At 41.0% G+C, this 26,874-nt stretch overlaps 1 protein-coding gene across 1 annotated transcript; it reads right to left on the bottom strand.

The window, feature by feature from the left end:
* Positions 1-1,548: 1,548 nt before the first annotated feature.
* On the bottom strand, positions 1,549-26,429 carry WRNIP1 (WRN helicase interacting protein 1). The gene is made up of 7 exons (XM_015617887.2): positions 25,896-26,429; positions 16,637-16,828; positions 15,530-15,774; positions 8,705-8,934; positions 3,507-3,662; positions 2,595-2,674; positions 1,549-2,309 (listed from the first exon to the last, which is right to left on the bottom strand). The coding sequence occupies exons 1-7, from the start codon at positions 26,421-26,423 to the stop codon at positions 2,034-2,036; spliced, it is 1,707 nt and encodes a 568-aa protein (XP_015473373.1). The 5' UTR covers positions 26,424-26,429; the 3' UTR covers positions 1,549-2,033.
* Between the last annotated feature and the right edge of the window lie 445 nt (positions 26,430-26,874).

Raw genomic sequence — 26,874 nt, 5'->3', positions numbered from 1 at the left:
ACCATTTTTGCCCTTCAAAGAGCTTCTCAGGGTCAACCCTGGGTGGCCAAAAGCCAGAAAACAAAGAAAAGTGCTCTGTGGTTTTTTAATTTAATTTTTTCATCTTGAAGCAGTTTCATTAGGAGGTTGGCTTCTGCTTGTTGAAAGCAATACCGATCCTGTGTGGAGAGTGCATAAACTGCACTGAGAGGAAATGGATGTTTTTGCCTTGGGTCTGTTTTGGAAGGACAGGAGATGGTGCAGGGTGAAATGTTCACCTCTGAGTGCATCTGGTCCTGATGGACTTTTTAATGGAGCATGGAGCTCTTCAAACAGAGGAGATGACCCTTTTTAAGGGGATATAGAAGAGATGCGTATCAGCAGCAGGGAGAGAGCAGGAAGCAGCCACTCTCCAGTGCTGCTAATTACCGCTGGGAGGAAGGGAAAATGTAAATACTACTTGGCTTGGAGAGCAGCCATGAGACACAATAACTTTGAAACATTCTTGTTACCAATATTATGCCCATTAGACAGCACTGTCTGATGGATCTGACGTGAGGGGCATGATTTCTGCCTCCGTTGGAGGCTGAGGAATGAAGCACCACCTCTGAACCCTTTGCCAACCTGTGCTGCCCTCTGAAGATGAGAATATCCTAGTCAGATTTACCCCAGCACTGGAAAAGACCATATCTTGCTTTATTCCTCCAAAGACATTTCAGAAGACGATCAGGATAAAAATACTAAATTAATTAATTACCCCCTTAATTCATCCGACAAGAAAGTTCCAACCAAACAACAGAAAAGTGAATTGTGTTAAAAAGAAAAGCATGCAAATGTACTAAGTGAAGCTCGTTGAAATACTTGCTAGTCTTTAGAACAGCACTTTGCTCAAAGCATGCAAAAACTACTTATTTGAAGTAAGAGAACATAGAAATGTTTAAAGAATATGACTCAACCCCTCTAACAGTACACAATCTTGCAAAGGTTCAATTTCTGAAACATTTCAGTTACACCATGATCTGTGGCTTCAGCCCTACATTGTGCAGAACTTCGTATGAAGGGAGTCTCACAACAAAATTAATCTCCAATACAAATCACAAAGTTTTGGAGGCTGTATATCCAGAACTTTTGATCAAGGCCAAGGGTCATCAATCTGTCTTGAGAATTAAGAGCAACAAGCAGAATAAAACTGGCTTCTGGACTTGGCTCTGCATTCTCAGCCCACAGACCTCCTGGCTTGTTAACGTTGCTCTGAATGAACTCCAGATGTGCATCTGTGGCAACCCCTCTGATCTAAGCCCCACACAGCACCAAATACCTCTGCTGTCAAGAAATACCCCCCTGCAACTGGTGTGTTCCAGACAGATGAAACGCAGGTACCTGGGTCATACCACAGCTGGAGAGAGGTGCAAAGAACTAGGTATTACTCCCGTGGCCATTTTCATGGCTATTCTACTTACAAAATGAATTAAACTTGCTCTAGGAAAGTAGGGATAATAAAATTGAAGGGATATCAAACTTTCAAAATCATCCTGCTGTCACAGGAGTATTTAAGCAACTGCATAGACATGATTTCTAACAGCTTTATTGGTTTAATAACTGTTGTACAAAATTGGTCTCTGAAACATTTTAAGAGCAAAAATTACTCTGTAATTATATTTTTTTCTGTATTTCAGCAGAGGGGATACAATTTTTAATTTTTCTGGAAAATAATGTTCTCAAAATCTGACATAGACACTGATTTTAAAAAGCAGCACAACAATATTTCTTGTCTCACAGCAGGAGCCAGAAATACAAGTCTCTTGTTTTTTCTTCGTTTCATTTAAACCAGTGAGAGCACTATATGGACAAAGCTTATTTTTGCATTTCTACACTGCCCAACTGCAATTCTTTACCTTCTGAACAAATGCAATAAAAGCAGAAGGATAAAAAAGTATCTGAAAGGCTTGGTGGCTTAATCCTTTCAACCACAGTGAAAGGCACTGTAAAGGGAATTTTTATCCCAGTAGAAATATTAAGAGTCATAAAATGAGAACCCCTTCTGAGCAGAGCAGTCATGTGTCTCGTTCCTTGAAGAAGTCTTTTCCTTTCAACTCTTCCGGTAGATAGTCCTGCTCCACAGGTTCCTTGTACATGGGGTTGTATTTGTAGCCTTTTCCATAGCCCAAGTTCTTCATGAGCCTTGTTGGGGCATTTCTCAGGTGCAGAGGAACAGGGGGCAGTGGTCCCGTGTGCGTCCTCAGGCATTCCTTGACGTTGCCATATGCCCTGTACACCTCTATAGACTTTGGGGCTCTGGCAAAATACACTACACACTGTGCTAGAATCACCTGCAAACAAGCAGAAGGAAAATGCTTATACATTTTATATATAATACATAAACATATCTGTAAATGTTTATACATATCACATTTTTAACAATAAATGCACAATGACTTATTTCAAACTACAGCATCTACTTTAAGAGCTACAATGTTCTCTTGTCAAAGAAGGGAGATGCAGAATGAACAAGTTACTAAGTCTGCCCTGTCCTTGAAATCTGCTTCTTTTTGTAGTTACAGATAGATTTTACAGATTACAAAACTTTCAAATCAGTGAATTAATGAAGTCTTTACCTCACATTCTGGCATTCCAATGAAGTGACAGCCTTGATAAGCAGCAACAGCTTGTGTTAAAGCCAGAGGATCTGCCAGTCCTACAGAAAGGGATCAGACAAAAACAAGCTAAAGTCTATTCTATTTAATGTCTCTCTTTTATTTTTTTTTTCATTTTATTTTTTCTTCTCCTGTAAAGTATCCATGCACATTTCAGAGCTGCTTTCTCATATATAGGAATTCCTGGTACAATACCATATCATACATAAGATCCACTCCCTCCATCCACAAGTTTTTCTTTCTAAGCCATGAGTACGATTTATAAACTGAATCTGCTGCCACACAGTGGCAGCATGAGCAGTAGCTGACCACATATGACTCCTGTTTTTTTTAAATTGATAAAGAAATGGGGAAATATTGTTACACAGAAATAGCTTCCCCAGATCTCCTAACTCTTCACCCATCATATAGGTGCTAAAAGTGTTGCTGGATCTTCTACCTAGGATAAGTAAATAAAGATGCCTTACAGCTAGGGACCCAGCTACCAAACCTGAGGTTTGCAGGTCTGGGTGGACATTCACATTAAAAAATCTGACACCCCTGGAATACATACTCTCTGTTGCACAGGTTTACTGGTGACCTACAAGAAGCAGGGTTTAAAAGAATTCATATTAATACACACAAAACCTGACCTCAAAAATATTTGTCTTTCCTGTAATAGGTTATCATCACAATGATAACAAACTCATGTAGGTTTCTGCATGCATATACAAAGTTTTTGTTGCATGTGAAGCATTTCAGTATTTTGTACCTACTTTGCCTGTAACTCTTTTGGGTTTGTTTCTTTTCAAAAGACAACTTTTAGAAACCAGAGAAGCCTGGCAGATCTTCATTCAACGTGATATTCCAATGTGGAATACTGCAAATACTGACCTATATCTTCACTTGCAAACCTCACCAGCCTTCTTGCCACATAGAGTGGATCCTCACCGCCTTCAAGCATTCGAGCAAGCCAGTAAAGGGAGGCATTTTCATCAGAGCCTCTCATAGACTTGTGCAGGGCAGAGATGCAGTTGTAATGCTCTTCTCCTATTTAGGATGGGGGAGAAGCAATACACAAAGCTGTTAAGAGGAAATTAAGTGAAATGCATTTAAGGGAATAGAATGTATTTTACTAGATCACATCAGTAAACATAAGCTGCTTTTTCAAGTTCTTTATATGGATATGTGGTTGCAGTATTCATTAATGTTTTCAGTGTCTGCATGGTTTCCCATGTGAATCATTCCCTAATTACATAAGCGAAACTGATGATGAAAAGAAGTTTTTTGGGTTTTTTTAACATTGCTAGGCAAACAGTTTGGGTTTTTTTTAACCTAACAGTTAGCCTTACCTTCAAAAGACAAAAAAAAAAGATAACTCAAGGTATTTTAAGCAGTTAGGAAGAAAACTCCACATAAATAGCTTATAATTGCCAAAGATTACAGTACAAGCACATACAAACAACTGATCTCTGCCTTTGGACACACACAGAGCTCTGAGAAGACAACACAAGAATCAGAGAAATCCAGTGCTATACAGTAGTGATATTTTAGATGAAAGGCACTTCACATCATCTAAAACTTGAAAATGAAGCGTGCAGTAAAACACGAGTTTGATGTGCTGTATAGGGGGGAGAAAAAAGGAAATCCTATGAATATACAATGATGGAACATCATACCATTTGGAAAAAAACGGAATTGTAGTGCACAACCCTGGCAAACCCCTAAGAAATGCTGAGTTCAGCTGTGGACACCTGCACTACTGCAACAACACTTGAAATGCCAGACTTCTAAGTAAAAAGTAGGAAGACTGAAAGAATTACAATGATTTTTTTTTTTTTTTTAATATTGAAAGTTAATATATGATTAGATTTGGACTCCAGGAAGAAATAAAGCTATTCTGAAGAATAGCTACAGAAGCTACAGATCTTCTAATATTCCTAGAAGCTACAGATCTTCTAGGGCTACACTTAAAAATAGGAAGTCAGTATTACAAGCACTAAATAAGACCCTTCCTGTGTACAATTTTCCTCTGTGCAACTGCTTTTGATTCTTATGCATGTCTTTTAATCAAACCTGTAAGAGTATTTTGCTGCAATATGGTTTAACTTTCCATGTTATCTGCCTTTTTTATTTTTTCAAGTGCCTGGCATTTCTTGGCTCACAGCTAAGTATGTGTTTTAAAGGCAACTGCCTGCATGCACAGCCATCTGTTAATACTCCTCTTCTTCCTAAGGCTAAAAGGATTTACAGCCTGAGGGCCACATCAGAACACCCCAGTCACTTGTAGGCCCTGAAAAATAAAAGGCCTGCCCCAGTGAGTTTGAGAACCAAAATCATCATGCTACTGCAGTTGCTCCTTTTGTAGCCAGCAAGACCTCCACCTCTTAGGTCCATTCCCTCCATCTCTGTTCCTGGAGTATGATTCTGTGGGGAATTCAACACGCTGCTGGCGAGTACAGGCAGTCAGACAGCTATTTTTGCTAGGACTCCACACAAAGAGCCCTGGTATGCAGCCCTCACTTGAGCCAACACAAACAGCATGTCCATGCTCCATCCTAACACTTGAGTCAGGAGCAATAAACCCAAAGCAGCTGAACTCGCATCATCCTCTTGCAAGAGGCGTCTCTTGGTCTCTTAAAAGCTAGGAAGATGGCCTTTAAATATCTCCAGAGGTTTCACTCACCCAGATTTTTCTGCTGGAGGCTTTTATATGCTGTTTGGGCTACTGTAAAGTGTCATACGTGGGGATACCAGCTGGAGAGGCAGAAGGAATCCAGTGGATATGTTTGGTCTAGATATATAAAACTGCAGGTAACTTCAGGCTTCATTTGAGAAGGGAATTAGTTTTCTCCTTTTATTTCCTTCCTTACAAAGATAGAGTTGGTGACAGAGCTACAATGACAATACTTATACATCAGAATTGCTTTATCAATTAAAGACAAAACCCAGTGATGTGCATTGGAGAGAGCTCTTACATTTCTGTCTAAAAATACAGTTTATAGATAGCCTGAGATACCAAAATCAGTTTAAAAAAAAATTAGAACTTTTAGTAGAATTTTATTTATTAGCTTTCTCATACTGGTTAGCTAACATACAGGTTTGGGCCTTAACAATTCAGTTGAGAGACAGACACATACCAACTTATCTATCTCTGCTATATCCCAGATACCTCTTGAAACTGAAACTATGAAGAGTTTTTGGAATCAAAATACATTTTCTCTGTGCAGTTATATCCTTCTGAAATAAGATACTACACAGGAGGCTTTGTGGAAGAGAAGGCTTTCTCATGTCTGACATACATAGATGAATACATCTTGTTGATTGCTTCATGTGCTCATGAGGAGTTCTCAGGCTAGTTTAAGATGTGGGTTTATCTAAAGTCATATTGCTAGAAGATAGGGAAAAAGTCTCCTTCACTAACTTTTATTTTTACTAATATTTGGACTTCTTAAACATTCCCTGGTCACAAGGTAGTAGGCACAAGTAAAATCACAGTCCCCATCTCACATCATTTTTTCTCTTAGCCAAAAGTAAACATCAGCTGCTCCTTGCGAAGAGACCGAGGAAAGCACTGGAAGTAAGACTAGAGCAACAGTATGAGATGGGGAAAAACATTATGGTGTGAGTATGGTGGTTTAACCAGCTGGAAATTAAACTCCAAACAAACCACTCCTCTACCCCAGCAATGATGTGCATGGTATGGGAAGGTAAATTATCCCTGCCCACATGGCTCTAAGCTCTGCTCCAACAGCAAACCCTGGACAGTCAGATACCTTCTCTTTTCTCCTCCAGAGAAGGGAAAGCAAAAACTGTGCTCCAAATTTCAGAATAAATTAAATTCAGCTCAACACATTACCAGCCTTTACCATAACTGATGTTGTTACACAGACAGTGAAATTACTGACATTTATCTTATTAAATTAGTGTTAGCAGAGTGATACAATATGTAAAAGGAGGGGGCAACAATACAACTTTATTTAAAAGATCTACTCACTGCCCATCTGCAGGTGAACTTTAAAGAATTTGGTTGCTCTATCATTTTCTAAAATTTTCAAAATTTTAACAACTGCAATTAAAAGATAAAATATGAATAAATAGTTTTTGTTTCCCTGATACAGCAAAGGCTTCAGGCAGCTGCTGGCAGTAAAATTTGATTAAAATTATTTCTCTGTCCTTCCAGCTAAAATGCATAAACTTTCTGCACCAAAGACCTTTTCCTTTACATGTGTTCACACAGATCAAAACATCAACCTAACAACTGCATTATGAATTATTTCCTTTCTAGATTACTTGAAGAGAAGAGAATGCCCAACTACATGCATTAGGCAAATTTTGCAGAAGGTAACCGAAAGATAATGTAAAATAAAGTCCATATTTACAAAACTCTAAACACTAATCAATTATTTGGTGCTTTCTACATAAACATGCAACAGTCAAATGTATGTTGCTGCTTTCATGATTAGACTCTCCAATTTAAAAGACTGAAGCATTTTATTTTAGAGGATTGTAGATTCCACCACCACAGCTGTGATTCAAAATGTGTTAATTAAAACATGCTACAAAAAAAAATAAAATTGTTTATGCAGTAGCTGCTATCTAGGAGTCCTCTGTGTTTAAAAGGACAAACAGCTATCTCTACTATGGACAAAAGTGGTCAACCTGCAGTCAACAGTCAGTGGTCAACACAGACTTCCACAGAAGAGAGAAATTCTGTAAAGCATGTACTTGGGCAACCTGCTATTGTGACACTATCTGTGTCAGATTATTTTTTCTGGATTTTTATATAAACCAGAAAAACAGAGTTTTATCTGCTTTCACCAGTCTGAAAATCTCTGGCCAAAAAGCCCCACAATAAATGACAACAAAGATTTCTGCAGCAGAGAAGGGCCTGACACATACCACCCAGACTTGATGCAAGCCTCAGGAAGAGGCACTCTGTGCCATCTCTACCAGAGCAAGAAGGTGTAGGAGGGCTGGGAGCAACAGACACAAGCCAAGAGTTCTGTGTGACAGTGGCCACAAGGCGACAGCAAACACACAAGGGACCTACAGGGTGCAAGATACTCGCACCAGCGAATTGGTCAGATTTTCCACTTCCTTCTAATCATGACCTCTTCCTGACACAGACCCCATAAAAATTTTCTTCTCCCTCTCCCTGCCTACCCTCGACTTCTCAGCTGCCATTAGATCAGTATCTGCCCAGCTGCCTTCTTCCTGACAGTGAGTCATCATTACTTCTCTGTAGCACGAAGGCTGCAAGCAGGCGTACGTTACAACCAACCTCAAGAAACCTCGCATCAAAGGTTTTGAACAGCAACAGTTAATGGAGTATATCAGAAACAGTGGCCAAAAAAAGAAAAAGTAAATCAGTTCTCCAAATACTGCTTGGCATAATAATTTAATTCATACTATTCTGCATGGTCATTCAAGTATTGCTGGAGAACTAGCATATGCATTCAAGGGGATTCACCTAAGCTATGATACTCACTGATTTTTAACCCTCTAACTTAAAATGATTTAGTGGCCAACTATTGTGATTGCCTATGACAGCCAAGTCACAAATTTAGCTAGAGTGGTTATCACACTAGGAAGCATTAAGTGCAATGAGATTTATGTGGACTGCCCTAAGCAAGCTACAGAATTCATTACCTTAAAAAGCAACTCTAAAAATAAAGCAAACTGCTCAGGTTTTGACATAACATACTGCTGTGAATGTGAGCACTTCCAAGACTTTCAAAGGAGTAGAAGTGCAATGAAAGATATCCAACCTTCCAGAAAAATGTCCTCAACAAATTCTTCTGCCTCTTTACACTGAAATCCTCACTGAAGACAATGTAACATTAAATAACAATGCAACTGTTTTGAGGACAGCAAACAGGTCCTTCAGCTAATCTACAATTCCTGGTTGAGAAGGAATTCCCAGCTGAACTACCTGAACTACGTAGTAGAGGAAAAATAACTTTTAGGACAGACTTCAGTACAACCACTGTTTCAGTAGAGCAGCTGGTAGAAGAAAAAGAAGAAAGAGAAATCAGGGAGGCTATCACATCTTGAGAACACTGTGTCTCAGGAATGCATCTGTTACTCACCAGCTCGGTCATACAGGATGTGAGATCGCTGGAGCCCCTCCTTTACATGCTCTTCTGTTACCAGAATGCCATCTGCAGCACCACCTTTGGTAGTGTTCAAAGGAGTGGTCCTTCCCGCTGCTACTCTGGCCTGAACTGCCAACTGGAGTCCATTCAGCCCAGTCCTGGCATCTCCATCGCAAAGATAGGCAAGCGTGTTCAGAGCTTTCTCCTCTATGTACACCGGGAGTCTGCAACAGGATAGAACCCATCACACCCTGTTATGCTGGAGATGTCATTTCTTTACGAAGTTTCTTGATACGCAGCTGGGTTTAAGATTTGCCTTTACTCATCCTGCAGAGCCTGGGGCTGACCCTCTTAGTTTTGCTCTAATGCCTGCTAAATACAATTGCGCATGAAAAATGCAAGGCAGAAGCTCTTATCTATTTAACCCCCTTATTTTTCCTTACCTCATTAAACCCAACAAAAACTAGGGTTAGGTTTTAGCCACAGCCCAATTCTAACACAGCCAGCTAAACTTCATAAGGGTTTACTCCATCAGCATTTCACTGCTAACACTTCAAATTCCTTGGTGGAAGAACAGTGAAAAGACAGGAAGCTATCCATATACAGGTGAGAGAATACAGTGAGTTATAAAGTAATTAGCATAAGGTTTTGAACTAACTACTAACAACAGTAAGAGGTGGTATCAGTTGCTCTTTAAAAAACAACAACTGGAAAGATTGTTTACAATGTAAAACACATGCACCCTACTCTTTTTGGTACTACAATTTAGTCATTGGGGTACAAAAAAAAAATCTTACTAGAAAGAAACTGCATCCCATACATGTCCATCACTCTTCTTGCCATTTACTGCTCTAAGTGTGCCAGAATTATACCAACACATGAAAAAGGCCAAATTGCAGTTAAATCACCATCTAAATGAACAAGTCACTGAGATTAGCTCAGATGATTGGAGCATAGTGTTGGTAACATCAATCCCTGTATGGGCCACTTAAGAGATGGACTTAATGATCCTTAATGTCCCTTTCAGCTCAGAATATTCAGTGATTCTATGAAGATGGGAAGACCTGAGAAATGCAGCAACTGGATCTCCTGAGATCTCCTAGTGAGTCCATGAAAAATCTGCGAGAACAACAAAGTCCTCAAGTTCTGTCTTTAGGTTTCCATCTGCTGGGCTGCAGTCCTCACCGTTGGGGCACATCCAAACCAGTTCACCACTGCATGTTTCACAGGCACCCTGTTGAGGATTTAACCCTCAGTTATGTAGACAAGATAACATCCAAGGTGTTGCCAGGCAGAGGGTGTAACTGATCTTATTTGGAGACAGCAGATAATAGAGTTAAACATGTCATTAATGGCCTGAACTGAGCCACTTCTAGTAGCTGCACTATAAATCAAGAGTGACAAGTATCAGCAAGGATTAGCACATAAGAGTTTGGTGTGAGAGGCCATTTCTTAGGAATCTCTTGTGTGTCAAATAATTAAGGATTCACAACAGCCCTGCACTTCATTTACCAAAAGATGTGTTACTATCACTGCCAGAAGTGTACAAAAAGGCAGCATCAGGGCTCCCAGAAAGATGTGTCCACTGATTTTCATTACTTGCCTTCTCTTCCTCCTTGCAAACCCATTTTGCACTTGTCACACAAAAGGAAAAGACTGCAGGTTCTGGAAAAATGTTTGCAGTTAATATTTGAGTCCTCTCATAGCCACACATAAAAAGGAAGAACTAGTAGAGGTGCAATTTTAATCAAACACTGCAAGTGAAAGCTGACAAATGTCTTCTAGGGGCAAAACCCATGCTACAGAGAGTAGACAGTAGAAATCATGCCCTGGGAAAAATAGATGCATCATAGGCATCCTATCATGACTTTTTTTCATCTCCTTATCTCTCACATATTTGATGAATCTAGAAAAAAAAATTAGCACACATACAGTGGCACTTTTGCCAGGGTGTTTCAACCATCTTTGAACAAGGAAGCAAAACAATACAACTGCACAGGGACTTATGTCAATTGACAGTCAATTATGTCAAGCATTAAATTCCCTGAAAATCAAGAAGCAACATTCACCCCTAAGCACTACAGATGGGCACCAAATCTTTCATAAGCAATTAAAAAATCCAGCAAGGAAAGCAAAAGCACTTTTTAAAAAACCAGCAGGCACTACACACAGACTTTCTGCAGCTAATACCTCCTCCATCAGAAATGACCCCAAATATATAACATGCTGAGCAAACACTTCTCACACACCAGCAGGGCATACTTGAGAGAAAGTTTTGCCTTCAAGGACTAAGATCTTTGCCTGCTGCTTGCAGAGAAGCACACCCTGTGCTTGAGGCCTCCTCATACTGATACCACAAATGCAGGCAGTGACTGCAAGCAGAGGGGAAGCATTAAGAGCACTAAAAGGCAGGTACTACCTTGGAAGAAGCTAAGTACAGTTTTTCCCAAGAAAAGTTTAGGCCTCAGACCACTTTTGCTAATTTGAAGCTGAGTTTTATTCCTCTCTCGTTTCACTATAGAACTCTAACTGCCCTGTTGACTCAACATAAACAATGTATATTACAGAAAATGAAACAAATATTCACAAGAAAGTATGAAAAATTTGGTTACAAGCAATGGCCTTGTCCATTTCCATAGTCAAATTTCAGTGTAACATAAGGGTAAACAGCAATTCCAGTCCAAATAATGCATTATGTATTGGCTGATCCAGTCCATGCCTACAATAGCATGACATGCAGGATGTGATAGAGAACAAGAAAAAATGGAGAAAGCTTCCATATACAAGCTGTTTGCACAGCACATTGGTGAGAATCACTGATTGGAAATTACATAATGCTTCCCTATTGCATAATCTCAGCTCCATATACACTATTTCAAAATAATAAAATGTTATACTCAGAATAACTAAATTAAGATTTTTGTTCTGAGCAATTAAGATCTTAAATTCTATATCTTGATGATTTCACTTTACTAGGCAGGAGTCTAATTTCAAAATCCTGATGGTAAAAACCACTTGCTGTGTTTTACATTTTTAAGCCCATCCTGTCTTCAGAAGTTCAAGTGTCCTACCCCCTCCCACTTCAGACAACTTCTGCACCCATCAGATCCACAAGGCAGAATAACTCCCATGCTTTCTGACTTCTTTCCAAGCTCCTGATACTCTTGCAGATGGGCAATCCCATATTTTATTCAACTTCCAAAATTAACATTGAACACCCACTGGATGCCAATGGTCAATGTTGGCACCATGTCACCAATGATACTTGGAGACAAAAACATAAACAAGCCAAAAGGGACGTGCTGGGATCCATCACTCCCTGGGCTGAAGACGATATATTAGCTCAAGGAATGGAAAACTACCACTACAGGATAATAAATCCTTCTTCCAGTTCCTCTTTTTCACCACACACTTGAGACACTTTGTGCCAAGAACCGACATGAAATGTATGATGAACTACCCATTAAACCCACACAGCACTGCAGCATTTGAGCCAATGACAAGAGAGCACAAAGAAGATCAAGGAGTAAATATAAGGAAGCCCAAGCAAGGAGAACCTGTATGATCAGATTTGAAAAATTACTAAGCAAAACATGAGATGAAGCACCCACTGCTTGTTTCCCATATAAATCAGTACTTTCTTACTTTCCCAATGCAGTTATTGTCACTATATTCACTCCTTGGCAGATTGCAACACTTTTACAGGCAAACACAGTTCTTCAACTGAACTACTGCAGTGTGATATGCACTGCTCACTGCCCTACAGCACTGTCTTCCAGTGCTGCCTCTCACCTCAGCAACTCATTTCCTGCAAGGAACTTGAATGGATATTCCAATTCAGGAATAATTTTCAATGAAGTATTAAACACCAAAGATCCAAAGGAATTCCACTTTCAGTGTTGTGATTTATGAACCAGTGAATTCAAAACATGCCAGAACTTGTAATACAGCCAATAACAAGCTGAACTGCATGACGTCTGGGCTTGCCAACAGGAAACTGGGGTTCCTTCCATTTCCCTCAGCTGTGTGCCTTCTGTGCTATCTAGGTTCAAACACATTAATCAACCATCCAATTTACTGTCTGACTTCAATTAAAGATACCATTCCGAGGGCAGCACTTGAGTGACAAAAATAAAAAGCCAAACAAAGAATATGTTTTCTTCTACCACATAAGTGTAGTGTATCACTGCACACCTGGAAGAGCTTGTGCTATTACTGACACAGCATAAACTGCAGAAAGCACAAGCAGTTGCAGCAATAAGAAACATCTTTAACATTGACTTCCTACTATTCTTCATCATGTTTCTTCCTTTCCTGTTTCTCCATCTTTCAGCTTGATTTACTGAAGAATTTGAGGCACAGTTTGAGATGGTAATCCTGATGAAAATACCACAAAAAGCACATATTATTCTAAAGAAATCCAGTAATTAATATGAAAGCCGCCGAAGAACCTTTGTGAGCCACAGTGACACACCAAATAGAAAGACATCCAAGAAGTAATACCCACTGCTAGTTGCTCCAGCTTTAGAGCAAGAAAAGGCCACAACGGAGTGAAAGAGAATCCAGGTGATCTAACTTTATCAGAAAACTGCAGCAATGGTGTAAGCAAGATAAGAAAAATCCACAAAGAAAATCCAAGGAAACAGATTTGGGTAGAGCAGACTTTCCTCGTGGAGTGCAGATGATGAATACCTTTGAACCACTTGGAAATGGCTGCATTCTTGCCGAGAACGGAAGATGCCTGTAAAGACTAAGGAAGATTCACCCTCACCCTGTTCCTCAAGGTAATAGGAGAGACCACAAAGAATCATCCTCTTCAAAATCTCTTTTAGGTAAGCCATCCTCTCAGACAAGTGATGTGATATTAAAACCATCTGATTAACTGAGGTCAAGCAGCACATGCAGTACTTCATACTACATTGCTGTGGCTCGGAAAGGGAGATTCACATGGGAAATGAAATGCAAAATTCAATGCACACATCTCTTGTGCCTTCTTGCTAAATCCCTGCAGCACTTCCAAAGTGGGTACACACCACCGTTTAGGGATGTGCTGCATTACAGCTCCTTTTCTCACTCTGGAATAAAGGTGAACACCATTAACAACCAAAACAATTATAGTTGGTTATTTCCATTTATTTTTCAGGACAGCATGAACAGTTACCTGCCTGCATCTAATGACAGTCCTACTCCTTAGAGGCAAGGGGGTAAAAAAGCTCAGACAGCTGCTCCTGCAGAGCAGTGGAGAAGCAGCAATGGTATGGACACTGAAGCAAGAAGCAGGAATTAATGAGGAATCCAAATCAGAACCACGGTAAGGGACAGGATGGCTTGTAAAAATCTGAACTTACTAGCAACAGAATGTAGGAATTGTGGCCCAGCACCAGATTGCATCATGAAAGAAGAAAGACCTGACACATAACAGCAACAAACCCTCCTCAATTCAAAACCCCATTTTTATTTTTAAATGCTTGGCTCCCATACCTGCTTTTGGAGTGTGGCCTTCTCTCCCCAGGGAGAGATTTCTGAAACTGTGTTAGTCTGACAGTCTGCCTGCCAAACTTCTTTCAGTTTGATGAAGCACCGTGCTGTTTAAATCATCCATAGCTATTGGAAGGTTACAGACATGGAGAGCCCAGCGAAACCCAAACCCAAACAACTGCAGCTGAAACTATGCCTTGTACTTTAATCCTGTACAGAAAGAAAAGTCTCTGAACCCCAGTCAGGGTGTAGCCACAGCCACAGCTGTGCCGTTACATTAATGCTGACATGCAGTACTGCCTTCCCTTCTAAAATTCACATTACTACAACACATAAAAGCTACAAATGAGTAAACCATGAGTCAGGGTAGCCTAAAAATAAAAAAGGAATACCATTCCTTACCTGTCCTGACCTCAGCATTCAGGTTGGCAATTCTTTGTGCTTACATTCTGTGATAAAGTTCAAGTGGATTCCCTCTCATTTATTTCATACAGTCTGTCAATCACCACCGTGTCAATGCACTGTAAATTACTAGGAGTGGAGCCAAGAGCCAAAACAGAGGAAGTGTAATAGCTTGCATGTGAGTACCACAGTACCACACATTACTCTTATTTGCCAGCCTCCTGTTTCAGAAGGCAGGTAACATCCCTTGTAGACAAACCTGGATGCTGTTTTTTCCAAAACTTACTCAAGTGTTCAATATGAATTGATCTGTCTGGACATCAAGGAACAGAGAAAAACAAAGTCTCTCTTGAAACAATCTATTAACATCTCACAGCAACAACCTCCTCTTGTCACAGGATATCCTAAAACATAACACAGGACTTATCCTGCAACTAAAGAACAGAAGCAGCAGCATCCTCTCTGATCTTATTAAAAATAAATTCTCAGAAAACAACAAACTTCTGGCAGGCACTTCCAAATTAAGAGGGGATACCCCATCCAGCACTTAACGGTAATGTGATGCTTTTACAACCAGTAGCAAGAAGTAACACACATTAGGACATGACAAAAACCCAGTTACAGGCTTCCACAGCAAATCAGCAGCAGCAGAACAGATTTAAATACCCTGACAGGGTGAGTCAGGAGTTATGGATCCAAGTATAAAATTCTCTCCTAATCCAGACGGTGAGATTATGTTTTGGATGGAGAGAGCCAATGCTTTGAATTCTCTCTCTCCTGTCACCCCCGCCCCCGCCATATGCTGCCACTTCTTTTCTTTACTATCAGAAGTGGCTAGGGTTTCTCTTCCCACCCCCCAACTGCTTCATTCTCTCCCTGGCAGGCAGTCAGCTCCTCGGGCTGCGCACGTTAACACCCTGCAGCCCATAAAGTACTCACTCCGAGCTCTTGCTGCTGCTGCCAGTCGCAGGGGTGCCGTGCTGGTCACCCTGGCCCAAAACCTGGAGCCCTAAGGACCTGACAGCCCTCATCAGAATTGCCTCCATCGCTTCAACCGAGAGCTTCTCCAGGACAATCACCCGGCAGCGGCTCAGGAGAGCGGCGTTGACTTGGAAGGAAGGGTTTTCTGTGGTTGCTCCTATCAGGGTCACCGTCCCGCACTCGACGTGAGGAAGGAAAGTGTCCTGAGCATGGGAGGGAAGCAGAAAAAGTTGATCTCGATCAATGACAACCTGAAACATCCCATGTGAGTAGGCTACATTTTTTTTGCGTCTTGTGAGGCTTTGGGTTCCCTGTTGATATGACAAATAACCACACTGGCAAGGCAGTTCACGCACAGATATGGAAATTATTTAATTTCATGCACCCAATGCCTTAATAATAAATGACTGCACTGAGAATAACCCTACCAGCTGAAAAGAAATAGGGTAAAGAAATTTGCAAATTTGGGATTTGTGTGACTTTGGTTTATTGCATGGCAACACAAGAAATCATGAAATTGCCTTATCAAGTATAACAAATAGTGAGGCTACTCTTAAACAATGCTTTGAATCAACCTTTAGGACTACAATTCCCTGCCTAATCCCAAAGTACCATGCCATGACTTATTTTTTCTCACACAGAAGAGAGGACAACACTAAAATACCCACCTTTGGCACATTCACATTCCAGACCTTTGTAAAGGTAATACAGAATGCTAACCCCCAGATGGAGGCTGAAATGAAGATGTTAGCAAACATTACTAACGTGACTTTGCAGAAATATTACTTCATAAAATTATCATATTAAGACTAGCACATAAGTCAACTATAACTCAGCCTTTTATTTAAAGCTTTGAATCACAATACTTAAATGTTGGTTGGAAGTTAATAGGTATTTAGGTGTTTAATTAAGGTATTTAATTTTTATGTTTCTCCAAAATTCATGTACTGAAAGTATTAACATGGAAATCAAAAGGCCAAAGGAAGGTGGCCACTTAAGGCAAAGTGGGAGATTTTACAGAAGTGCTGACTAAGGCTCTTTTAAAAAAGCACTGTAGTACAATACCTGCTGAGATTTATTGAAACGATGGATCTCATCAATAAAGAGGATAGTTTTTCTCTTGAAGAGTCTTTTTTCATTCTGGGCTTGGCTGATGACATCTCGAACATCATTTGTCTTAGCACTTGTGGCTGACAGTGTCACAAACCTCATGCCATTCTTTTTGCTGCTGTTGGCTATGATGTGTGCCAGTGTAGTCTGAAACAGCAATAGGAGAAAGTTTTGTAAAAATCATTTCAGACACAGAAAGTACCAGTTTAAAGGAAATATGTAAAGAAAAAAGCTGTACATTTTGGACAAAGGGACAGTGTTGACAGTTCACAGAGTTAAGGCATTTTAGCTCACGTTGTTCTAGGGCACAGAAGACTTAAAAACTTCCTGCTAGAGGTAGCTGCCAATTCCTCTGCTGCATTTCTAATGCCTGCACTTTTACGTACCAGACCCAGTGAGCCTCAGTACTGAAAAGGACAGCATTGACAGCTGTCTCCTTTGTCAGGGAAGAAGATCTCTCTGCCAAATACATTTCTGTCACAGAAGACGGGCTGACTGCAATTCCCTGTGCAGTTATTTTGTGTAGTATGCTAATGGATAAAGAGCTGGACTACCCCAAGACACCTGCCTAAGAGTTTACAGCGCAACTGTGTGTGAGAAATAAAAAGCTTCAATGTTATTAAATAAACCCTTTTATATTTCAAATACATATAAAAATGAAATTAATCAGACAGCAGTTTCTACAAAAGCATGACATTAGTACTGAAAAATTACATGCCAGCTTAAGAAAATGTAACTTCTAAATCTAAATAGTCAACAGTAATCAAATGGTAGCTCAGGGAAACAAAAAGCAGCTGACTGAACAAACTGGCTGGTTTTAGTAAGCAGCTATGTTGTTCTTCTGTCCTTATGAACAATCTCTTCAAATCCAAATTTATTTACAGATAATTTCACTTAGCCTACCAAAGCACGGAAGCAATGTCTACCAACCTCCTGGGTAGATTTACTACACCTGAAAGTATCACAGATGTGATTTTGAGACTTTCCTTCACAACCCTTAGATGCATGCCCAAAAAGAGCATATCTCTATTTGAAAGTACTGCTGAAGAAAAGATGTTATTCTTCCATCAAGCTCATTACTCTATTAGAGAAGAATCCAAAGGAGACCAAAGACAGGAGAGCCTCAGCAGATGAGGGGTGGGACAGGTGCCAACAAAACCACCTCAGAAGATATTCTAAGTGCTGAGGTTAAAGCAGCAGGTGGTGTCAACCTGATCCTCTTGCAGGGAGGCTGCAGAAACAAGCACCTACCACTTGGCTACCAGTGGTGTTGCAGTACCCTGCTCTATCCCTTTAATGGATCTCCTTGTCCCTGAAACTGCAACCAGCCCAAGTTAGAAAACAGGAGCCTAAGGAGAAGGATGTATTATTAATTATTTGTGCTTTAGTTTTAGTGAGGGCTTCCTGATTGCCTTCAGAAGAGGCGTCATTTCAGATCCTGATACAAGACTCGCATCCCATGTCATATCCTCCCTCGCTTCCTGGAGCTCAATCCACCAGCCCATCCCCAAGTTGTATCATTGAAGAGGACAAGACTGGAAAGACATTTGGAAAATGTTTGCAGAAAAGCCTACAGATATTAGGAAGATCTGAGAAAATAAGCAAATTCCACCCCCGCCCCACCAAAAGTGAATATATATTTGAAAGTGAGCTACCAAATTAAAAGCAATACTCATGTTTCCTTACAAAAGGGCTTTGGTTCAGAATGTAACTTCAGAGGATATACCCATGCATTATAAATCTCTGAAAGCACAGAAACATGCAGTACATCAAATCTGAGGATGAAAATGGAAAAATGTACTTGTTCCTTCTCTAAAAGTGGCAGTGGTGACAGAACAAAGGAAAAAGATAAAGCAGCTATTCTTCTTGTAGCTCCACTTGGACGAGTAGTTTACATTATACCCTGGCTGTCACTCAGAGAGTTTTGTTATTTACAAAAAAAACAGTAAGGACTTTGTTTTAAACACATGCACAGGAGTCCATATTTCTAACTCTAGTTTAGGAAAAAAAAAAAATCAAAGAGATTTGTTTGAAAGTTACTGTTAGACCAAGAATCTACTTGAAATCTGCTACAGGGATCTCAGCCAGCACATGCCTCTCCCTCTCTGCCAACTTGTGGGTCACCAAAGGTTGCAATAAGAATAACATACATTGCCTTTCAAATGCAATGCTTGACAACGACAGGCATGTTCACAGCCTCTTCCTTCTGTTCTGCACAATCAATCATTCAGCAAGTCAAACTGCCTGTCATACAGATGTAAAACTTTCCCGGGTCCTCTGGAACACTTACTTACCATGAGTTGAGGCTTTTTTATTCTGCTTTTTGTCCTGCCATCTCAAGTGAAAGTCAGTAACAAGCTACAGTTTTCTACCTCTTTGCTACTTCAGGTTACAACCTAACAGAACACATAACCTAAGAAGGATTCACATAAGCAAAGTAGTTTAAGTATGAACACACTAGCACAGAACAACTGAAACTCATATGCTAGAATCCTAGTTTCCCTCAGGGGCAATGTCTTTAAGGAACAAGAAGAAAATTAGAAATTTGATATAGAAGAAGACAGAATACTGATTATCCTTCATCATCTAAAATAAATTTTTCAGTTTGATTCTTACATTGGAAAACAAATCTTTTAAAATAATGACACTGAGGTTGCAATTTTTGTATGAGTGAGTACCCCTGAAAGAGAGCCTGCATAACAGGCAAAAAAAGGAAATCCAAACAAGTTGATAATGTGGATAATGTGTTCCCTTCATTATACATGTGTTTCTTATTTAGGTCATGGTTTTTTTCCTTATGGGCAGGAGCAGGAATATTGTTTCCCACAAACTAAGAATAGGAGTGATCCAGTGATCCTGCAAACTAACCCTTTGCTAGCTTCACTAAAAACTACACCTTATAAAGCTCACAGTGTAATATCCTTGCTCCTTCCAGAAACCATTCTTAATTCCTCCTCTACTATGATGCCAAACTATTCAAATTCATACCTATTATCTCAGCTTTTATGCTGAATATTGTGAGACCTTACTGACCTACCTGTTTAGCCGAGCTAAAGCAGTGACATCATAAAAACCTGTTCTGAAACAGAAACATACCAGGAAACTTCTGAACCATTATTCACCAAAGAATAACACTTCAGCCCATGGCCCATTTATTTCCAGACCCATTGCACACAGAACACTTAACTACTGAAACTCTCCTTCACCATCCTGTACCTATTGCTTTGCGTCAGTCCAAACGAGACTATCCTTTCCCAGAAGTTGAAACTGTCTCAAGATTTACAAACAACCAGCAACAAAACAAAATAGAAAAATCCCAACCAAACAAGTGCACTCTCAGCAACTATGCTACCTCTTCTTCCAGGCTTTGATACAAGGTATGGATGAAACAAAAGCAACCCACAAAGCATGGTCGGCTCCACACACCTCCCACTGTCAGAGCAGAGAAATCGAGGAGATTGGTAAACTGGGTGTTTGTACTAGGAGACAAGAATTTTCTGTATACCCAGAAGTTTCCTTGACTGGGCAACACTCTTTAAGTGTGAACTATTTTCCTCCTCTCTGCACTGCCATTAGTCAATACTACCTCACATCCATGGCTGGAAGAAAACAGTAAAAAGCTCGTACAATTTAAGCCAGTCTTACCGATGCTGATGTTGGATGACCACATTAGCTGCTCAGAAGGTAGTCTTCTTGATTTTTGCAGCCTTGTACCAGGCCATTAAACTATGCTTCTCACATTAGCTCACCAAAGCTCCTTACAGGAAGGAAGAGTGGTACTGCCCAGCTCACTTCAGAAAGAGGAATTGGAAAAAAACTGGGAAGGGACTAGCTTATAGGGTTAGATCATATCAAGAATACTCTGAAACCTAAAGTACTTCCAATATTCACAGTTCTCCCAGAAAGTCTGGAAGGCTGTAGGCTCTGCCAGGCCATGTTTAGATGACCAAAGCCGAACTGGCAGAGACTGGCACAAGTGCAGTGCAGCATGGATTATTCTTGAGCAGGGATAATCTAGTTGGCACGTAGGTTTCCCCAACAACTGACTTTGCTGGTTTGTTCCAGAACAAACCACAGTGTGAATTATGTTTGTGGCAGAGATGACAAGAGACTGATAAGCTTAGTGCAAAACACAACAGGCTAGTTACACCTACAGACCTGTAGGGTCTAAGCTATGCTATCAGAGTGCTGAACTAGCACCTTGATTTTCTTTGCTGCTGTTTGACCATCACTTTCTGGCTATTTTTCACTCCTCCTTCATTCTGGCCAGGATTTCCAAATCTTTGTTTACCTGCTGTTGCCATCAATGGCCTCCCCTCACCCTCAACCTTCCCTTTGCTGGCAGCAGGGCCATACTGTGCTTGCCAAGAAATCAGGAAAGGCCGTGCTCTGTTTCACTGCCTCGAGGGAGACACCAACAGCATCCTTGGATGCCACATATGGCAGCAGTCCCTGGGACGTAGCTCTGTGGATGTTCTCTGTACCACACTGCGTCACAGGAGATAAGCCAGGCCGTGTCTAAAGGAAATTGGCAGCATAGCAGGCGAACATGGCCTGGGGACACTGTCTATACAGATAAACACAATCAAAAGTAGCTGCAGTTGGCATTTATATAAGGGCAGATGCTATTCTTACCCATCTTGTTTGGTTCTTCAAACCTCAAATAGCCCACTGAGATACTACTGGAGGAGTAAGTGTCTCTGAACAAGAGACACAGCATGTGCTTTACAGCACTTCCAGAATCCAAGCCCAACCAAGCATAAACAGATGCAAGGTCATTGCATAATGTTTGTTGAAATGGATCTGTATCTCCATTTGCTGTATCAAGATTTGTGTACTTACATTCCAACTGTTTTATGGATACAATTGTATTTTCTTTTCCAGCGTTCTGTTCCTAGAGAGCTACCCCAATTTATTCCTGATTTATATTGGTATAAGCAAAACCAAGCACACCTCATTACAACACTGCTCCCAGGCAACTGCAAAGACAAACACATTTTTCAGAGCTGTCCTGGACTTTCAGTTTACACTACTGTAAAAGACATGATGCATTTTCAGTTTAAAATTTCATGCTAATCAATTGAAAGAACTCATCACTTCAAATGGTTCAAATCAGGCCCCAAGTTGTATGAATTAGAGAAGATGAAATACACTCAAGAAATCAAACAGCCTGTTAGGTAACCACTCAAATTAGCAAAATAGCAAGCACTGGAGGGAAACAATGCTAAATGTGTGGGCACTGAAATAGGTGTTGGACTTGTTGTCTGTGTTTCAGTGTGTCATTCATTGAATGCAAACAAAGAAAATAAATACACGGGAGTTCTAGAAATAAAATATTATGTCAGAGAAGATTTTGATAGAAACTTCAAAGACCAATTACTGGGGTTTTTAATGTTTTGCACTCATACCAAGATTGCATATTTTATCTTATTGTGCAAACATGAACCTCAGAAAATCATGCATGAATGCTCTTTCTCTTATCTTCTGTAAGGAGCGGGTTCATACCACTTGCTACCCATTTTTTTCTTGTTAAGCAGCAGACATAAGAGGCAATGTTTACTGTATTTAAATACAGAATGTTCAGGTTTATAAGGCTTAAACTTCATCTGTGGCAGCAAAATTATTCGGTGCTCAAGTTACGCTGTGTCCCCCTGCTAACTCTTTACTAAAATTGGTTCCCCAATGGCAGACATGCAAAAATCTAAATCCCTGTATTAAGGTGCCATAAATCAGCTTACAGCTTACTCACATTACACTCAGATTCATATAGGCCTTTAAAAATTTGCATAGTCAGGATGAACAAGCTAACTGTTCCTAAGTTAATAACCACGGCATCTCTTTAAGGCAGTGTTTCTTCTGGCATGAGTCTGGTCAGCTTCTTAAAAGAAGAAAATAGGTTCTTGTGTACACCACTTCATAGTGACAAAAGTGCAAACAAAAAGTCAAATTCTTTTCACCCAGAGCACCTTGGCTTCCTAAGACATTAGGATGACAGATTCAAGGAACAAAGATCATGCTCCTTTAAAGTAAGAGGACTCCATACAGATGGAAACTCCAAAGAGGATCAAAATGGAAATACCCAATTTTGTCTTTTCAGTTTTGAGGATGTTTCCTTGAATATTCAAGTGCAGCTGAGGCCAAAATTAACTTGGGCAGAAAAGTTACATAGCACACATATTTCTACTCTAGTACCTAGCTTTATTGTTCTCATGATAAAAATTCTCCAAAAATACTCTTGACATACAATATGAAATATTATATTTTATAGCACTTTAACAGGCAAGATTATTTTCTTCCTGCTTAGAAAAAGTCTGTTGAACTACTATTTTTCATAAAGGTCCAGACTGAAAAATAATACATAAATTTATTTGAAATTTGGGTTTGATGATTTATTCCATGTTCAGTTCTGTTGTTTTTGTTTTTTTTTTTACTTAGTCCTGCTCTCTCCTTTTCAAAAGTATCAGTTAGCATTGCATTTGGCTGTAGAAATGGAAGAAGGCATAGATGGGCTGCAATAACCAGATTCCATGAGTAGCAAGAGCCTGAAGAGGTTTAAGAAATGTATGACCATCTTACACAGCACTTCTGAATTTAGATCAAGGTATCTAATTATGCTGCTATTTTAGGTCTTTGATGGGCAGAGCTTAGCATATGGCCTTGTTACATACGAAACTACATATATAAAATACATAAAGGTGTACAAATAACTACACATTTATTAGTCTTTCCTGCTGAAAAAGACTTTACTTAATGGAAGAAATTTTTGCTGATCAGTCCAACCAGGTCCTGAGGCAGTGAGAATACTTACTTCCCCTCTACAGGATCTTTCAAGTTTTCAAGCACTAAGTTGGTTTCTCATTAAATGTTTTCTTAGACACACTATACACATACAACTCAAATAGTAAGTGAGCAGGACAGGCAGGCAAGAACAGATCTCCTTTTCCATCTTTAGGCAGATTACTTTGCTTGCATGTTAAATCTGTTAGATGAGGGATTTTATAAGGATATATCCAAAAAAATAATAGAATTTTCAGATATTTAACTCAGACTGAAAATATTATTTATGGGGAAGAAGGCCTGAGAGAAAACTATACTCTAGCACCATCCTAGAAATACTGATAAACATGGGTTATGGGGCAAAGTTCAACTTTCTGCAGAAGGAATTTCTGGTTCAGACAATAATGGATGTTTTATCAGGAGCCAGCTGAAAGGACATAGACTCAAAACTCTTTGTTGAGAAGAAATTACCTAGAAAGTAGATGAGTTACTCAACAGTATAAATACTTACGGAGCAAAAATATAACAGATAAGTTGTGGAACTCTTCTTTGATGGGTCAAAAGGCACAGAAATGATGCAAGTCAGACAACTGAGCAGCAACAGAATTTAAACTGTGAAAAGCAAACTTACTAAATACAAATCTGCATAAAGCACATGGGTGAGGAAGATGGGTCATATGAAAGAAGAGTGAAAGCTGTGATATTAGAGGCATAAAAGAGATCACCAGTTACTCAAAGACACTTTCAGTACCACAGAAGGCTCCAAAAGAAGACCTGGAACACAACTGTTCCTAAGCTGTCACAAGCCCATGAAAAAGCACTTCCATGGTGAAAGCCAGGTGCATCCATCAGATCACAACCCAAAGGCCACTGAAGCCAGTGCCAGTTTGCACAGAGGCTGTACTGCAGCCTTTGCTTTGCTACCATGGTACTTGTACAACTTTTCTTCCTGAGCAATGAGGGCGTCAAGAAAGAGCAAGCACATGCTTTATCTCTGTTGACAGAGATAACAAGAAACAAAAGACAGGAGACCACAAAAAAAAATATAGAAGCAAGACCCTGAATGTGTTACTTGTTCAGCAAGGAGAATTCCTATTTAATGAAGAACTGAATTCTACTTCTCTCTGGCCATCTTACTTCAGTCAAGTAGGCCACCTACCCTTTAATCAGTTTTCAGAAATGCTTTGCTTTCAGAAACAGCCCTTCTTTACACCATCTATTCTGAGCTCTTGCTTTCTGTTATTACTTTATTATTTTAAAGGAAGTGGCAATTACTGAAGTTCACTAGTTAGCTCTCTTGAGGTGTTAAGTTATCTAGCCTAAACAACCCACTGCATCATTGCTAATGGTATTATTAATCGAATTCTAACGCCTACCCCTTATTTACTGGGATTGACTGGCATTATTATTCAAACACCATACATAGCATGTCTTTTTTATTTTCAATTAAATATGCTGACAAGAGCAAGCTGCTGCTCTGTCCTTAACTTTCCTGCTAAGAATTAATCACTTCCCCTACCCAGATTTCTCAAACATACTTTCACACAGCCAACACATCAAATTATATATAATGTGCAGAACTTAATGCTGTGAACACATTAGCCTGACAAAGAAAATTGCGTTTTATTTGCCCTGCCACACCACAGATCTGAAATATGTGGAATAAGAGGACAAAATTAAGGTGAGATCTTAGAGTGCCTGACCACACCTGAGGCATTCCTTTGGTCCTTCCCTCAAAACTCTGAATTCCTTTACTGCAGTGCTAAAGGGTCTTTTGGGATTCACGATGGCCCCTGGCATGCTAAAGAAGGCAGAACAAGAAAATGCAATGGTCAGATCCTGCAAAGACCCACCAGCCTAGAAGTGTTTGAAGGTGGATGAGCACCTAGCCATCAAGCCATCTCCCTTCCACACCAGTGCTGCCTTCTCTCAGGGGCAAGATTTCGTAGGGTAAAGCAAACTTAGCCCTTGCAAACTGTTCTGTATTAATTTGCTGGGATCTCACCTTGTTTCCTAGACATATTTATGCGTTGTTGCTGTTTTTCAGCATTAACATTTCAGCTTCTCAGCCATTAACTAAACCACGGCTTGTGTTTTAGGTATGGACTTTGGAGTTATGAAATCTGAATTATGTCAAAGCAAGAGAGGCCTTGTGAAACCAAAGTGCAAATTGCACGGAGCGGGGCTGATGGGGGTGGACCAATTCTATTTGATTCACGAGGCAGGCCGTGTTTTTTGTACTCTTAAGTGAAAACTAGCGGACATCAACCAACATAAGGGAACTACAGAAGAAACCAAGAAGACAGAGGGGCGAAGAAAAGAGCGAGTCCGGAATCAACAGGTTCTAAAGTTCACCGGCCCCAAGAGCCACGTGAAGCAGCGCCGGCCCGACCCCGCAGGCTGGGAGCGGGGCCGGGCGCTCGCCGCCCGCACTCACCTTCCCGCAGCCCGGCGGCCCCCAGAGGATGAGGGAGGGGATTTCGTGGGACTCCAGCAGGGACCGCAGCAGGGTCTGCGCCCCCAGCACCCGCTCCTGCCCCACGTAGTCCCCCAGCGTGTTCGGCCGCAGCCGCTCGGCCAGGGGCTTCCCCTCCAGCTTCTGCGCCAGGCTCTCCCCGCACAGCGCGGCCGCGCCTCCATGGCCCGGCTGCACGGCGGCCTCCTCCCGCCCCGCGCCGCTCCTCCCGCCGGCTGCTGCCGCGCTCTGCCCGCCGCCGCGGCCCTTGTGGAACAGGGAGAAGACGGGGGACGCGGCGGCCGGGCGGGCCTCCTGCGGCTGCCCCTCGGCCTGGCTGCCCGGCGGGGCGGCGGCGAGGCGCGGCCGCTTGCTGGGGGGCTCGGCCTCGGCCCCGCCGGCCTGCAAGCAGCCGTCCAGGTGCGCGTTGATGTCGGCGCCCGGCAGCTGCCGCTGGCACACGGGGCACTGCACCAGCCGCTCCTCCTCGGCGCCTTCCGCCGGCTCCATGGGCGGCCGGGGCAGGAAGCGGAGCCGCCCGCAGCCCTTCGGGAGCTGTAGTCCGCCCGGGCCCCTCCCCGCCCCGGCAGCCAGGCTTTCCTGGCCCTCCGATCCATGCTGAGCAACCTCGCCCAGGGCTCCGGACTTGGCCGTCCACCTGGTCTTTCATTGAAATATGTGAAAACGGCATTCTCTGTGGAAAAACCATTAATATATTACTATTTTTTTTTTTTTAAAAAAAACAGATTCAAAACCGAACTCTTGTATTGTGCAGAATACAGGGCAGGTTGGTTTTCAAAGATGGGCGCAGTAAGCGGTATTATCCGCATCCTAATTTACGACCCGAACTTGACCCATTGGTAATTCTTTCCACATTACATCTTGTTTTCTTTCTTAAAGTATATGTTTAAGTTTAATTATACACTGTGACATAATAGTTCCCAGCTTGTAAAATTCAGGT

The sequence above is a fragment of the Parus major genome, chromosome 2, assembly GCF_001522545.3.
Source record: "Parus major isolate Abel chromosome 2, Parus_major1.1, whole genome shotgun sequence".
NCBI classification, from domain to species: domain Eukaryota; kingdom Metazoa; phylum Chordata; class Aves; order Passeriformes; family Paridae; genus Parus; species Parus major.
This window is presented reverse-complemented; position numbering and strand designations above follow the sequence as displayed.

Coding starts and splice junctions, on each gene's coding strand:
- WRNIP1 (XM_015617887.2), bottom strand. CDS start 26,423: ATGGAGCCGGCGGAAGGCGCCGAGGAGGAGCGGCTGGTGCAGTGCCCC. Junction 16,829..25,895: donor GGCCGCCGGGCTGCGGGAAG/GTGAGTGCGGGC, acceptor TTGCTGTTTCAG/ACTACACTGGCACACATCAT. Junction 3,663..8,704: donor CATCCTGTATGACCGAGCTG/GTGAGTAACAGA, acceptor CATCCTAAATAG/GAGAAGAGCATTACAACTGC.